Here is a 15,929-nt window from a genome sequence, read left to right as displayed (position 1 = left end):
CAGGTGTGACTTAAAGTCCCTTTGTAACACAACCCATATTGCCTCCAGTTGTAAGGCGCTGGTAAGTAAAAAATGTTTTAGTGGGGCGAAAACTTGAGGCTGACTGCTAAAGCGAGTACAGCACGTCGTGGCATCGACTTATATGCCGAGTAAATGCAAAAACAATTTTTGGGGCTATAAAAATGGGGTTGTCTTAAATTGCCAGGACAATTTATATGGCGGTATCAATGGTATAAAAATGCATGGTGTTGCAGTAACACCTGCAATATTTGTGCATTACTTGTCTGCCTCCCGCAATTTTTTTTATTGTTACCGATGTTAATTTGGAAAACTGACCTTAGCATCTGAGAGTTAGAACCATAGAACCATAGAAAAGTTACAGCACAGAAGGAGGGCATTCGGCCCATCTTGTCCATGCCAGCCCGAGGACACCCAGGGGCCCTTTCTAATCCCACCTTCCTGTACCCGGCCCATAGCCCTGCAGCTTACAGCACTTTAGCTGCAGATCCAGGTACTTTTTAAAGAGTTTAAAGTTTCTGCCTCTACCACCAACTTGGGCAGCGAATTCCAGACACCCACTACCCTCTGCATAAAAAAGTTCTTCCTCATGTCCCCCCTACACCTTCTGCCACTTATCTTGAATCTATGTCCCTTGGTTCTAGAATTCTCCATCAAGGGAAACAATTTTATCCTGTCCACTCTGTCTATTCCCCTCATAATTTTGTACACCTCAGTCAAGTCACCTCTCAACCTTCTTTGTTCCAAGGAAAATAACCCCAACCTATCCAATCTCTCCTCGTAGCTACACTTTTCTAATCCTGGCAACATTCATGTAAACCTCCTCTGCACTCTCTCCAGAGCTATTACGTCCTTCCTGTAATGTGGTGACCAGAACTGCACACAATACTCCAGTTGTGGCCTCACCAGTCTTTTATACAATTCCAACATTATATCCTTACTTTTATATTCTATACCTCTGCCAATGAAGGAGAGCATTCCATATGCCTTCTTTACAACCTTGTCTACTTGAACTGCTGCCTTCAGAGACCTGTGTACTTGTACGCCAAGGTATCTCACTTCATCTACCCCTCTTAGTATATTCCCATTTATTTTGTAATCCCTGTAACTGTTTGACCTCCCTAAATGTATGACCTCACACTTCTCTATGATAAAATTCATCTGCTACTTTACCGCTCACTACACCAACCCATCTATATCGTTTTGGAGATTATGGCTATCTTCTACACTATCCACTACTCGGCCAATCTTTGTGTCATCTGCAAATTTCCCAATCGTGCCCCCCACGTTCATGTCCAAATCGTTAATAAATAACACAAACAGCAAGGGTCCCAACACCAAGCCCTGTGGAACACCACTTGAGATAACTTTCCATTCACAAAGGCATCCATCGACCATTACCCTTTGTTTCCTGTTACAAAGCCAACCTTTTGTCCAGTTTGCCACATTACCCTGATTTCCATGGGCTTTTACTTTCCTGACCAATCTGCCATATGTGGGACCTTGTCAAATGCCTTGCTAAAATCCGTGTACACAACGTTCACTGCACAACCTTCATCAACCCTTCTTGTCACTTCCTCAAAAAATTCAATCAAATTTGTGAGGCAAGACTTCCTTTAACAAATCCATGCTGACCATCCCTGACTAGTCCATGCCTTTCCACATGACATTTAATCCTATCTCTCAGGATTGATTCTACTAATTTGCTCATCACCGATGTAAGACTAACTGGCCTTTAATTGTTTGGCATTTCCTTTGATCCCCTTTTAAACAATGGAACTACATTTGCATTTCTCCAGTCCTCCGGTACCTCCCCTGTATCTAGTGAAGATTGGAAAATCATCCTCAGAGCATCTGCTATCTCCTCCCTGACTTCCTTCAGCAGCCTCGGAAACAATCCATCTGACCCTGGCGACTTATCAACTTTCAAGGATTTCAACCCTTCGAGTACTTCCTCTCTCTTTATGACTATCCCCTCCAATATCACACAGTGTTCCTCCTGGACTACTATATCTACATCCTCCCTTTCCTTTGTAAACACAGAGACAAAATATTCATTCAAAACCCTTCCCACAGCCTCTGCATCTACACACAAGTTTCCATCTTCATCTCTGATAGGTCCCACTTTTTCCTTACGTAACCTTTTAGCATTAATGTATTGGTAAAACATCTTTGGGTTATCTTTAACTTTACTTGCTAATCTTTTTTGATGCCCTCTCTTTGTTTTCCTTTTTTCCTTTTTTACTTCGTCCCTGCACTTCTTATATTCGTCTAGGCTATCTGCAGTGCTTAGTTCATTGTGCCTATCATACGCTTTCTTTTTCTGTTTGATCTTCCCCTGTATTCCTCTAGACAACCAGGGAGGTCTAGATTTGGCAGTACCACTCTTATTTTTGTAGGGGACATGTCTACTTTGTGCAATTAGGATCTCACTTTTTAGTGCTTCCCACTAGTTTTCCATTTGCCTTCCCCGAGTTCAAGACTTTTACTCCAGACTTGTCTCTGTCCTTTTCCATGGTAATGCTAAATCTGACTGAATTGTGATCACTGTCCCCGATATGGTGGCCAACTGTCACTTCACCCACTTGCCCTTCTTCGTTCCCTAAGACTAGGTCTAGAATTGCATCTCCTCTCGTTGGGTTTGTCACTAATTGGTTGAAAAAATTTTCCTGGACACATTGCATGAATTTTTCTCCCTCAGTGCCCCATATATTGTTTGAATCCCAGTTGATATTAGGATAGTTGAAGTCTCCTACTATTATTGCCCTCTTGTTCTTACAAGCAGAAATTTTCCTACATATTAGTTCTTCTATCTCCCTTTCACTATTTGGACATCTGTAGTATACTCCCAGTAGTGTGACTGCCCCTTTTTTATTTCTAAGCTCAATCCATAAAGCCTCGTTTGTTGACCCATTTAGTATATCATCCCTTCTCACAACTGGAATTGATTCTTTAACCATTAGTGCTACCCCCCCACACTCCCCCCCCCTCCCCCCCTCCCCCCCCCCCCCCCCCCTCAACACCCCCATCCCTTTTTATCTCCTGCTCTATCGTGTCTTAGGACTCTATAGGCAGGGATATTTAGCTGCCAGTTTTGTCCGTCCTTTAGCCAGGTCTCCGTTATAGCAATGACATCCTGCTCCCATGCGTCTACCTGTGCCCTTGACTCATCTACCTTGTTATCTGTGAATATTTCACAATGTTCTTCCTAGAATTAAAAACACACTGAAAACTCTGCAAGATAAAAAGGGCACACATGGATTTGGTTCAGCAATGGGTCCTTCGTCATTTTGCCAAGAATAAATATGCAGTTACCTTTAACCTATTTATGGTTTTCAACCACATGTGGTAGAAGTTAAAGCCATACTGGATAGAAACTTCTTGAGTTACTTAAGTATTCAAAAATGATCTACTTTTTTACTAATAAGGTGCCAAATATTTTGTGCCCTTGTGTCAACATAGAAACATAGAAAATAGGAGCATGAGTAGGTCATTCGGCCCTTGGAGCCTGCTCCGCCATTCAATATGATCATGGCTGATCCTATTTCTCAACGCCGTATTCTTGTGCTCTCCCCATACCCATTGACAACTTCAGAGTCTAGAAATCTAACTATTTTCTTCTGAAATATATTCAGTGACTTGGCCTCCACAGCCTTCTGTGGTAGACGATTCCATAGGTTCACCACCCTCTGAGTGAAGAAGTTTCTCCTCATCTCAGTCCCAAATGGCCTCCCCCGTATCCTGAGACTGTGTCCTATACCCCTATGCCAGAGGAAATATCATCCCTGCATCCAGTCTTGCCCATCCCTGTCAGAATTTTATATGTTTCAATGAGATCCCCTTTCATTCTTCTAAACTCCAGTGAATACAGGCCTAGTCGGCCCAATCTCTCCTTATATGACAATCCTGCCATTCCAGGAACCAGTCTTGTCAACCTTTGCTGCATTCCCTCTATGGAAAGTGTATCCTTTCTTAGGTAAGGAGGCCAAAACTGTGCACGATACTCCAGATGCGGTCTCACCAAGACCGTGTGCAGCTGCAGTAAGACGTCCTTGCTCCTGTACTCATCTCCTCTTGCAATGAAGGCCAAAATACCATTTGTCTTTTTAACTGCTCGCTGCACCTGCATGCTTGCTTTCAGTGATTGGTGTACAAGGACGCCCAGGTCCCTTTGTACATCAACATTTCCTAATCTATCACCATTTAAATGATACTCTACCATTCTGTTTTTCCTACCGAAGTGCATAACTTCACATTTATCAACATTATATTGTATCTGTATTTGTCCACTCAATTTGTCTGAATCGCCCTGAAGCCTCTTAACAACCTCATCGCTCACATTCCCACCAAGTTTTGTGTTGTCAGCAAACTTGGAAATATTACATTTGGTTCCCTCATCCAAATCATTGATATATATTATGAATAGCTGGGGCCCAAGCACTGATCCCTGAGGTACCCCACTAGTCATTACCTGCCACTCCGAAAAAGACCCATTTATTTACTCTGTTTGCTGTCTGCTAACCAATTCTCAATCCATGCCAATATATTACTCCAATCCCATGTGCTTTAATTTTACACACTAACCTTTTATGTGCGACTTTATCCAAAGCTTTCTGAAAATCCAAATACACCACATCATCTATTCTGCTAGTTATGTCCTTAAAGAACTCCAGTACATTTGACAAGCATGATTTCCCTTTCATAAATCCATGTTGACTTTGTCTAATCCTGTTGATATTTTCTAAGTGTCCTATTATCACCTAGCTTCTAATCCATTTTATGCATCCTGTTTGTGAATAGCATTAAAATTCCTTCACTTCATCTGTTCTTTTTGCAGCCAGCATAATTTTTTTCCACACCCACTTATGTTAGAGTGCCAATGGTTACAAGAAAAAGCCAGTTATCAAAATTTAAGCATTCATCTTTCTACAGCTGTTAGATTTCTTATACTTCCATTTTTGTAATAACCATCACTAGCTACAGCAACTTGCATTAATATAGCACCTTTATGGCACAAAAATATCCTAAAGCACTTCAGAGGCATAATAAAAAATTAACATTGTCATACAAGATTCACTTTGGATTCTAAGACAACCCAACAAATATCTTTAAATACCTTATAAAATAAAAAGTAATATCTGCTTACAAAACTGTCTTTTCATGCCTCAAAAGACGTGGATGGAGTCAGTGTCAAGAACACAGAGCAGTGAATTCACATTTCTTTGCTTCACAAACATAAATGTCCTGCTTTTGTCTATTTGACAATATAGGCAGCACAGAAAAAGATTCATGAGAATGGTTCTAAGGATTGAGGAACTTCAGTTAAATAGATAGATTGGAGGTGTTGGGACTATTTTCCTTGGAGGAGAGAAGGTTGAGAGGAGACATGATAGAGCTATTCAAAACCATGAGGAGTCTGGACAGGTTAGATAGGGAAAATCTGTTCCCACTGATGGAAGAATCGAAAACGAGAAGGCACACATTTAAGGTAATTGGCAAAAGAAGCAATGGAGACATGAGAAACTTTTTCACATGGTAAACAATTAAGTTCTGGAATGCACTGCCTGAAAATGTGGTGCAGGCAGGTTCAGTCGAGGGAATTGGATTATTGTCTGAAAAGGAAGCGTGTGTAGGGTTACACGGAGAAGGCAGGGGAATAACACTAGGTGCAATGCTCATTTGGAAAGGTGGTGCAGACACGGCAGGCCAAATGGCCTCCTTCTGTGATGTAACAATTCTGTGATTCTATTGGATTTATTACTAACTACCTTGCATTTGTGATCTCTAATTTGGACGTTCCAACATGTGATAATATGCTCTTCATATCTACCCTGTCCAACCCATATATAACTTCAAAAGCCTCTATCAAGTCATCTCTAAGATCTCTCTTTTCCTAAGATAAAAGCCTCAAATTGTTCGATCTTTCCTGACATCAGTTATCTCTCAGTTCTGGTGCCACATTTGTTTTTTTTTTGCACTTTCTTCTCCAGTGCTTCTAAATCTGAGACACCAAAATGTTGCACTGTACTCTAAGTGTGGCCTAACCAGGCCCAAGACCAGCTTAACATAACTTAGCACTTTTTTCATAAAGTGAAGTATTTTTGTTTAACTGACTTGTGGTGCTGCTTTTAATGATTTTTCTACAGTATCCCCAAATCCCTTTGTTCTTCTACCTGAGACATTTATTAACTTCTAAGGTGTAAGTGATGTTTCTATTTTTTCTACCAAAGTGCATCATCTTACATTTATCTATGTTGAAGTTCATCCGTCATTTAACTGCCAGTCTGTAAGTTTTCATGACGTTGCATTCTTCCCAAGTGTTAGCTATACCTCCAGTTCAGTATTATCTTCAAGTTCTTATACTGAGTTTCTTGTTCCCAAGTCCAAATTGTTAGTAACAACAACTTAAATTATTAGGCGTCTTTATCAAATGTCCCATGCACTTCACAAAGTATCATAAAACAAATATGACATGTCTTATGAGGAGATGTTAGGTCAGATGATCAAAAGCTTGGTCAAAGAAGTAGGTTTTAAGAAGAGTCTTAAAGGAGGAAACTGAGCTAAAGAGGCGTAGGGAAGGATTCTAGAGCTTAGTAGTTAGAGATGAAGCAGTCTGATGGTTCAGCAACTGTGGGGGATCCAGGGAGGTGGTGGTTAGCTGGAGTTGGGTGTCATCAGGGTAAATGTGAAACTAATGACAGAACATTATGAGTGTTCTCTCTGCACTGCTTTGTACCTCCCTCAGTGCACCTTTTATCCCTACTCTCCGATTTCAATATTTTTTGCCAATTTACTATCAATTCAGTAATTTTCCTGGCTACACGGGGGGTGGGGGAGGCGCTCCTCATATGGTGACAGAATACTAGCGCCAGAGGGATAAGTGGCAATTAATTGTTCACTTAAGGACCTCAATTGGAGGCAGGGTAGGAAGTCCAACCATGGGCCTTCCCACCCAGGACTTAATTTTGGCACAGACAGGAAGGCAGCTTGATGTTCACACACCACCCTCTTGCCTAATTAAACGCCATCCACGCCTCCAAAAACGCCAAAAGAGGGCATAAAATTCTGCCACACATGCAGTAGTTTTGTCATGTATACAGTCAGCCACACACACTCTAACAACTTATATTTATATATCACTTTCAACATAATAACATGTTCCAAGGCACTTCACAGGAGCATTATAAAGCAAGGTATGACAAGACAAGGTCCGACATCGAGCCACACTGAGCAATATTGGTTCAGATGACGAAAAGCTTAGTCATGGAGGTAGGTAAAGGCACCCCAATATACCACAATATAATTGAACTTCACATCCAGTATGAATGGGAGAAGAGTGAGTCTAAATTTAGACTAAAATAAGGGCAACTCTGTGGGCATGAAAACTGAGTTAGCTAAAGTTAACTGGGATACTAGGCTAAGGGATAGATCAATAGAGGAGCAGCAGCAGACATTTAAAGGGACATTTCAGAATACTCAGAATAAGTATATTTCTAATATAAAGAAAAATTCTAAAGGGAGGGCCCGCCATCCATGGTTAACTAAACAAGTTAGGGAAAGCATCAAACTTAAGGAAAAAGCCTATAACTGTGCAAAGATGAGTAGCAGGTCAGATGATTGGTCAGAATATAAAGAATGGCAGAGAATTAAGGTTAATCAGGAGAAATAAATTAGAGTACGAGAGGAAGATAGCTAGAAATGTAAAAACGGATCTTGCAATACAGAGGAGGTACCGGAGGACTGGAGAAATGCAAACGTAGTTCCATTGTTTAAAAAGGGATCAAAGGAAATGCCAAACAATTATAGGCCAGTTAGTCTTACATCGGTGGTGAGCAAATTAGTAGAATCAATCCTGAGAGATAGGATTAACTGTCATGTGGAAAGGCATGGACTAGTCAGGGACGGTCAACATGGATTTGTTAAAGGAAGGTCCTGCCTCACAAATTTGATGAATTCTTTGAGGAAGTGACAAGAAGGGTTGATGAAGGTAGTGCAGTGGATGTTGTGTACATGGATTTTAGCAAGGCATTTGACAAGGTCCTACATGTCAGATTGGTCAGGAAAGTAAAAGCCCATGGGATTCAGGGTAATGTGGTAAACTGGACAAAAGGTTGGCTTTCTAATGGGAAACAAAGGGTAATGGTCGATGAATGCCCGTGCAAATGGAAAGTTGTCTCAAGTGGTGTTCCACAGGGCTCGGTGTTGGGACCCTTGCTGTTTGTGTTATTTATTAACGATTTGGACGTGAACGTGGGGGGCATGATTGGGAAATTTGCAGATTGGCCAAGTATTGGATAGTGTAGAAGATAGCCATATTCTCCAAAACGATATAGATGGGTTGGTGGAGTGGGTGGTAAAGTGGTAGATCGATTTTAACATAGAGAAGTGTGAGGTCATACATTTAGAGAGGTCAAACAGTTACAGGGATTACAAAATAAATGGGAATATATTAAGAGGGTTAGATGAAGTGAGAGATCTTGGCGTACAAGTACATAGGTCCCTGAAGGCAGCAGTTCAAGTAGACAAGGTTGTAAAGAAGGCATATGGAATGCTCTCCTTCATTGGCAGAGGTATAGAATATAAAAGTAAGGATATAATGTTGGAATTGTATAAAACACTGGTGAGGCCACAACTGGACTATTGTGTGCAGTTCTGGTCACCACATTACAGGAAGGACGTAATAGCTCTGGAGAGAGTGCAGAGGAGGTTTACATGAATGTTGCCAGGATTAGAAAAGCGTAGCTACGAGGAGAGATTGGATAGGTTAGGGTTATTTTCCTTGGAACAAAGAAGGTTGAGAGGTGACTTGATTGAGGTGTACAAAATTATGAGGGGAATAGACAGAGTGGACAGGATAAAATTGTTTCCCTTGATGGAGAATTCTAGAACCAGGGGACATAGATTCAAGATAAGTGGCAGAAGGTGTAGGGGGGACATGAGGAAGAACTATTTTACGCAGAGGGTAGTGGGTGTCTGGAATTCGCTGCCCAATTTGGTGGTAGAGGCAGAAACTTTAAACTCTTTAAAAAGTACCTGGATCTGCAGCTAAAGTGCTGTAAGCTGCAGGGCTATGGGCCGGGTACAGGAAGGTGGGATTAGAAAGGGCACCTGGGTGTCCTCGGGCTGGCATGGACAAGATGAGTCGAATGGCCTCCCTCTGTGCTGTAACTTTTCTATGGTTCTATGGATAGCAAGATTTTCTACAGGTATTTAAACAGGAAAAGAGTAGGTAAAGTGAGCGTTGGTCCTCTAGAGAGTGAGAATGGGCAGTTAATAGTAGATAATAAGGAAATGTCGGATGCAATTAACAATATTTTGCTTCTGTCTTCACTATAGAGGATGCAAAAAACTCAGATTCAAAGACATTTAGAGCACAGGAGGCCATTTTCCAGTGCTTGGCCCATAGCCCTGGAGGCTATGGCAATGTAAGTGAATATCTAAATACTTCTTAAATGTTACGAGAGTTTGTGACTCAACCACCCATTCAGGCAGCGAGCTCCAGACTCCCACCACCTTATGGGTGAAAAAACTTATCCTCAACTCCTCTCTTATCCTTCTACCTCTTACCTTAAATCTATGACCCCTGCTTATTGACCATCTACTAACGGAAAAAGTAACTTCCTATCCACCCTATCTCTGCCCCTCATAGATACACCTTTATCAGGTGCCATCTCAACCTTTGCTGCTCCAAGGAAAACAACCCAAGCCTATTCAATCTTTCCTCATAGATCAGACCCTCCAGCCCAGGCAGCAGTCTGGTAAATCTCCTCTGCACCCTCTCCAGTGCAATCACATCCTTCCTATAAGGTGATAACCAGAACTGCACACAGTACTCCAGTTGTGGCCTAACCAGCGTTTTAGATAGTTCCAGTGTAACTTCCCTGCTCTAGTATTCTCTGCCTCAGCTAATAAAGGCAAGAATACCATATGCCTTCATAACCACCTTATCTACCTGCCCTGCTACCTTTAGGGATCTACGGATATGCACACCAAGGTCCCTCTGATCTTCAGTACTTTCCAGGGTGCTACCATTCATAGTCTAATCCTGTGCCTTGTTAGCCCTCCCCAAGTGCATTACCTCACACTTTTCCAGGTTGAATTCCATTTGCCACTGCTCTGCCCACCTGACCAGTCCATTGATATCCTCCTGTAGTTTAGGAGACTATCACAGCAGTATTACAGGAGGACACCTCGGAGGGCTCATGCAGCGAGGCAATATGGGTAGAGCTCCGGAATAGGAAGGGTACAGGCACAATGTTGGGGGTTTACTATAAGCCTCCCAATTGCCGGCGGGAGATTGAGGAACTTATATGTAGGCAGATTTTGGAATTATGTAAAAGCAATAGGATTGTTGTGGTGGGTGATTTTAACTTTCCCTATATTGACTGGGAATCACTTAGTGCTAGGGGTTTGGATCCACAGGTCCACAGGTCACTGAAAGTGGCAACGCAGGTGGATAAGGTAGTCAGGAAGGCATATGGCATGCTTGCCTTCATCGGCAGGGGTATTGAGTATAAAAGCTGGGAAGTCATGCTGCAGCTGTATAGAACCTTGGTTAGACCACACTTGGAATATTGCATGCAATTCTGGTCACCACATTACCAGAAGGATGTGGAGGCATTGGAGAGGGTGCAGAGGAGGTTTACCAGGATGCTGCCTGGTCTGGAGTTTATTAGCTATGAGGAGAGGTTGGAGAAACTCGGATTGTTCTCACTAGAGTGACGGAGATTGAGGGGCGACTTGATAGAAGTTTACAAAATTATGAGTGGCATGGACAGAGTAGATAGTCAGAAGCTTTTTCCCAGGGTGGAAGAGTCAATTACTAGGGGGACATAGATTTAAGGTGAGAGGAGAAAACTTTAGAGGAGATGTGCGGGGCAAGTTTTTTACGCAGAGGGTAGTGAGTGTCTGGAATTCGCTGCCAGAGGAGGTGGTGAAAGCAGGTACAATAGTGGTGTTTAAGAGGCAGCTTGACAAATACATGAATAAGATAGAGGGAATAGAGGGATACGGACCCCAGAAGTGCAAAATGTTTCAGTTTGACAGGCAATATGATCGGCGCAGGCTTGAAGGGCCGAAGGGCCTGTTCCTGTGCTGTACTTTTCTTTGTTCTTTGTTCTTATGGCTATCCTCCTCACTATTTACCACACTAACAACGTCTTGATCATACCCCCTACATTTAAGTCCAAATCACTAATGTACACAACAAACAGCAAGGGCCCCAGCACTGAGCCCTGCGGAACCCCCCTGGAAACAGACTTCCAGTCACAGAAACATCCCTCTGCTTCCTGTCTCTCAGCCAATTTTGGATTCAACATGCCACTCTGCCTTGGATCCCATGGGCTCTTACTTTCTTGACCAGTCTGCCAAGAGAGACCTTAACAAAAGCCATGCTAAAGTCCTTGCAGATCACATCAAATGCATTACCCTCATCAACACTCCTGGTTACCTCCTCAAAAAATTTGATCAAGTTTGTCAAACACGACCTTCCCTTAACAAATCCATGCTGACTATCCCTGATTAATCCGTATCTCTCCAAGTGCAGATACATTCTGTCCCTCAGAATTATTTCTAGTAACTCGCCCACTACCGATGTTAGACTGACTGACCTGTAATTTCCTGGTCTATCCCTTCCTCCCTTTTTTAATAATGGGACAATGTTAGCAGTCTTTCAGTCCTCTGGCACCTCACCTGTGGCCAAAGAGTGTTTGAAAATTACTGCCAATGTCCCTGGTATCTTCCCTTGCCTCCCTCAACAGCCTGGGATGCATCTCATTCGGGTCTGTGGATTAATCCACTTTTAAGGCCACTAAGCCCGCTAGTACCTTCTCTCTTTCTATTTTAATTTCCTCTAATATTTCACAGTCCTCCACCCTGATATCTATAACTGCATTGTCCTTTTCCATTGTGAAGACCAACGTGAAGTATTCATCGAGGACTGTACCCACATCTTCCGGGTAGACACACACATTACCTCTATGGTCCCTAATTGGCCCTACTCTTTCCCTAGTTTTTCTCTTGCTCTTTATATATTTAAACAACCTCTTTAGGTTTTCCTTCATTCTACCCACCAATGGTTTCTCATGCACTCTCTTAGCTTTCCTAATTTCCTTTTTAAGTTCCCCTCTGCACTTTTCATACTCCTCTAGGGACTCTGCCGTATTGAGCCCTCGGTATCTGCCGTAAGCTTCTCTTTTTTTCTTAATCCTAACCTTTATGTCCCTTGGCATCCAGGGTTCTCCGTACTTGGTTCCCCTTCCACTCCTTTGTCTTTACAGGAACATATTTGCCCTGTACTCTCGCTATTTCTTCCTTGAATGCCTCCCACTGCTTTGACACAGTTTTATCTGCAAGTAGCTGCTCCCAGTCCACTTGGGCCAAATCATATCTCACCTTAGTAAAATTAGCCTTTCCCCAGTTTAGAACTTTTATTCCTGGCCCAACCTTATCCTTTTCCATAACTATCCTAAATCTAACGGAGTTATGGTCACCATCTCCAAAATGCTCCCCTACAGATATGCCTTCCACCTTCCCATGCTCATTTCCAAATATTAGGTCCAGAACTGCCCCCTTCTTTGTTGGACTTTCTATGTACTGACTAAAAAGGTTCTCCTGGATGCAGCTTAAGAATGTTGCTCCTTCCCTACATTGCACACTAAAACTATCCCAGTTAATATTTGGGTAGTTAAAGTCCCCTGTATTACTGCATTATTCTCACACTTCTCTGAAATTTGATTGCATATTTGATCCTCTATCTCTCCCTGAATGTTTGGGACCTATAGTACACACTCAACAGTGTGTTTTCCCCTTCTGTGTTTTTTTACTTCTACCCATATAGCTTCATTTGATGATCCTTCCAAGATATCATCCCTCCTCACTGCTTTAATTGAATCCTTGATCAATAATGCGAAACCCCCTCCTCTCTTACCCACCTCTCTATCTCGTCTGAATACCCTATAACAAGGAATGTCGAGCTGTCAATCCTGCCCTTCTTTTAGCCAAGTCTCGGTCATAGCTATGATATCATACTCCCTTATGCCCTCAGTTTGTCTATTTTATTCCTCAGGCTCCTTGCATTAAAAAATATTCCATTTAGCCTTGCACTTCTTTCTTATCTAGACTATGCTTCTTCTGCCTTCCAGACTTACTTACTAGCATTTTAACTTCTAATTCCATCTCAGCTTTTCTCCCCTCTGAGCCACTTTTCAGGGTCCCATCCCCTTGACAATTTAGTTTAAATCTGCCCCAACAGCATTAGCAAACCTCCCCGTGAGGATGTTGGTCCTGTTCCTGTTCAGATGCAACCCATCTGAACTATTATTGTAAAACATTCCAGTAATTGCTATAAATCAGTAAGTGGAGGGAGAGAGCAGCTTGGTGAAATTACAATCACTAGGGAAGCGGTACTGAGCAAACTGACGGCGTTGCGGGCTGACAAGTCTCCAGGTCCAGATGGATTTCATCCTAAGGTCTTAAAATAGGCGGCTAATGTTGTCGTTAATTGTTATTGCTAATTTTCCAAAATTCCTTAGATTCTGGAACCTTTTTGTTTGCTGGAAAGTAGCAAACATAACCCTTCTATTCAAGAAGTGAGAGAGGCAGAAAACAGTAAACTGGAGGCCAGTTGGCTTGATTTCTTTCGAAGGTGTTAGAGTTGATCATTAAAGAGGTTATAGCTGGGCACTTAGAAAAACACAAGGTAATTGGGAAGAGCCAGCATGGCTTTGTGAAAGGGAAATCATGTTTACACCAATTTATTAGTGTTCTTTGAAGGAATAACATGTGCTGTGGATAAAGGGGAGCCTGTAGAAGTACTGTAGCTGGATTTCCAGAAGGCATTTGATAAGGTGCCACATCAAAGGTTATTGCAGAAAATAAAAGCTCATGGCGTAGAGAGTAACATATTAGCATGGATAGAAGATTGGCTGGCTGGCAGAAAACCGAGAGTATGCATAAATGTGTCTTTGTCTGATTGGCAGGATATGACTCGTGGAGTCCTGCAGGGGTCTGTGCTGGGGCCTCAACTTTTTACAATTCACATCAATGACTTGGATGAGGGGAGCAAATGCACAGTAGCTAAATTAGCCAATGACACAAAGATAAGTAGGAAAGTATGTTGTGAAGAAGACATAAGGAGTTTGCAGACGGATACAGATAAGTTGATTGAGTGGGCAAAAATCTGGCAGATGAGTATAATGTGGGAAAATGTGAAGTTATTCACTTTGGTAGAAAGAATATAAGAGCAGAGAATTACTTAAATGGAGAACGGCAGTAGAACTCCAAGGTGCAAAACGATCTAGGTGTCCTCGTGTATGAGTCACAAAAGTTAGTATGAAGGTACAGCATTTAACCAAGGTGGCTAATGGAATGCTATTCGTTATTAAGAGAGGAATTAAACCTAAATGTAAGGATGTTATACTTCAGTTATACAGGGCATTTGTGAGACTGCATCTCGAATACTGTGTGCAGTTTTGGTCTCCTTATTTAAGGAAGGATGTAAATGCATTGAAGGTGGTTCAGAGGAGGTTTACTAGATTGATACCTGGAATGAATCTTATGAAGATAGGTTGGACAGGCTGCGCTTGTTTCCACTGGAGTTTAGACGAGTGAGGGGTGACTTGATTGGAGTGTATAAGATCCTGAATGGTCTTGACAAGGTGGACGTGAAAAGGATGTTTCCTCTGTGGGTGAGTCCAGAACTGGGGGCACTAGTTTAAAATTAGGGGTCGCTGGAGTTGAGTAGAACTTTTTCCTCAGAGGCTTGTGCGACTTTGGAACTCTCTGCCTCAGAAGGCAGTGGAAGCGGGTCACTGAATATTTTTAAGGCACAGGTAAATTGATTCCCTTGCCTAACAAGAATCTAAGGTTATCGGGGGTAGATGGGAATGTAGAACCTGAAACACAAACAGATCAGATTGAATGGTGGAGCAGGCTCAAGCGGCCAAACAGCCTACTTCTGCTCCCACTTTGTGTGTTCATACGTTAAGGAGTGTCTTAAAGGAGGAAAGCAAGGTACAGGTGGAGGTATAGGGAGGATATTCCAGAGCTTAGGCCCTAAGCAACTGAAGGTACATCCACCAATGGTGGAGTGGTTAAAATTGGGGATGCACAAATGGCCAGAAATACCTCGGATGTACTCAGCCACATATATGGCACGTATGCATCCACTCCTACACAGACATGTACACACCCATACAAACGCAAACATACACACACAAACTTACAAGCCCACATTTCTATATATATGCAATATATATATATATACGTATTATACATACACATATACATTTACAAATACAGACTCAAAAAAACGCATACCAAAAGAGCAGTGAATTCATATTTCTTTGCTTCACAGAAGTAAATGCCCTGCTTTTGCCTATTTGATCACATTTTTTTAATTAACAAAACTATACGGAATTACATTACTCTTAACAGTTCAGATCATACTGGCTTTGATATAAGTATATCTCCGCATGCAATATTTTTATTTTGAATCAATTTTCTGTGAAATTGACATAGGACTGTCATAATGGAGATGTTTTTTGAAGCAGTTTTATTAAAGTCAAAATTACTGACCCAACTTCTATACCTGAGTGGGACTTTCCAGTGTGTAAATATGTTCTCCATGATTATTATAGAATTTAACAGCGGTATTTTTCACTACAGGAAGACCTCCTGACTCGTAAGGTTGATTCTGCTTTCCCATGCCTGCTACTGCAAGTAAGTCCCCCTGGGTGCTCCACTGTACAACCGCATCTAGAATAATGAGGCAGACAAAAAATAATTTACCACGACTAGTTAACAGAGATGATACATCAGTAATCTTTTAAGTCTTCAAAAATACACAATTCTCAAAAGAGTTGTTTAAAGGTTAGGCTTCTTATTAATAATTTAGCTTCCTTTGTAATGAA

At 41.9% G+C, this 15,929-nt stretch overlaps 1 protein-coding gene across 4 annotated transcripts in view; it reads right to left on the bottom strand.

Moving 5' to 3' along the window:
• Positions 1-15,929, bottom strand: part of tulp4a (TUB like protein 4a) — a 408,102-nt gene that overhangs the window by 195,438 nt on the left and 196,735 nt on the right. For all 4 annotated transcript variants that reach the window (XM_078556828.1, XM_078556825.1, XM_078556826.1 and 1 more), the window contains one exon: positions 15,608-15,774. In XM_078556828.1, the coding sequence (XP_078412954.1) occupies positions 15,608-15,774 (167 nt within the window). The remainder of the gene's footprint in view (positions 1-15,607; positions 15,775-15,929) is intronic.

The sequence above is a fragment of the Cetorhinus maximus genome, chromosome 14 (assembly GCF_964194155.1).
Source record: "Cetorhinus maximus chromosome 14, sCetMax3.hap1.1, whole genome shotgun sequence".
Taxonomy (NCBI): Eukaryota; Metazoa; Chordata; class Chondrichthyes; order Lamniformes; family Cetorhinidae; genus Cetorhinus; species Cetorhinus maximus.
This window is presented reverse-complemented; position numbering and strand designations above follow the sequence as displayed.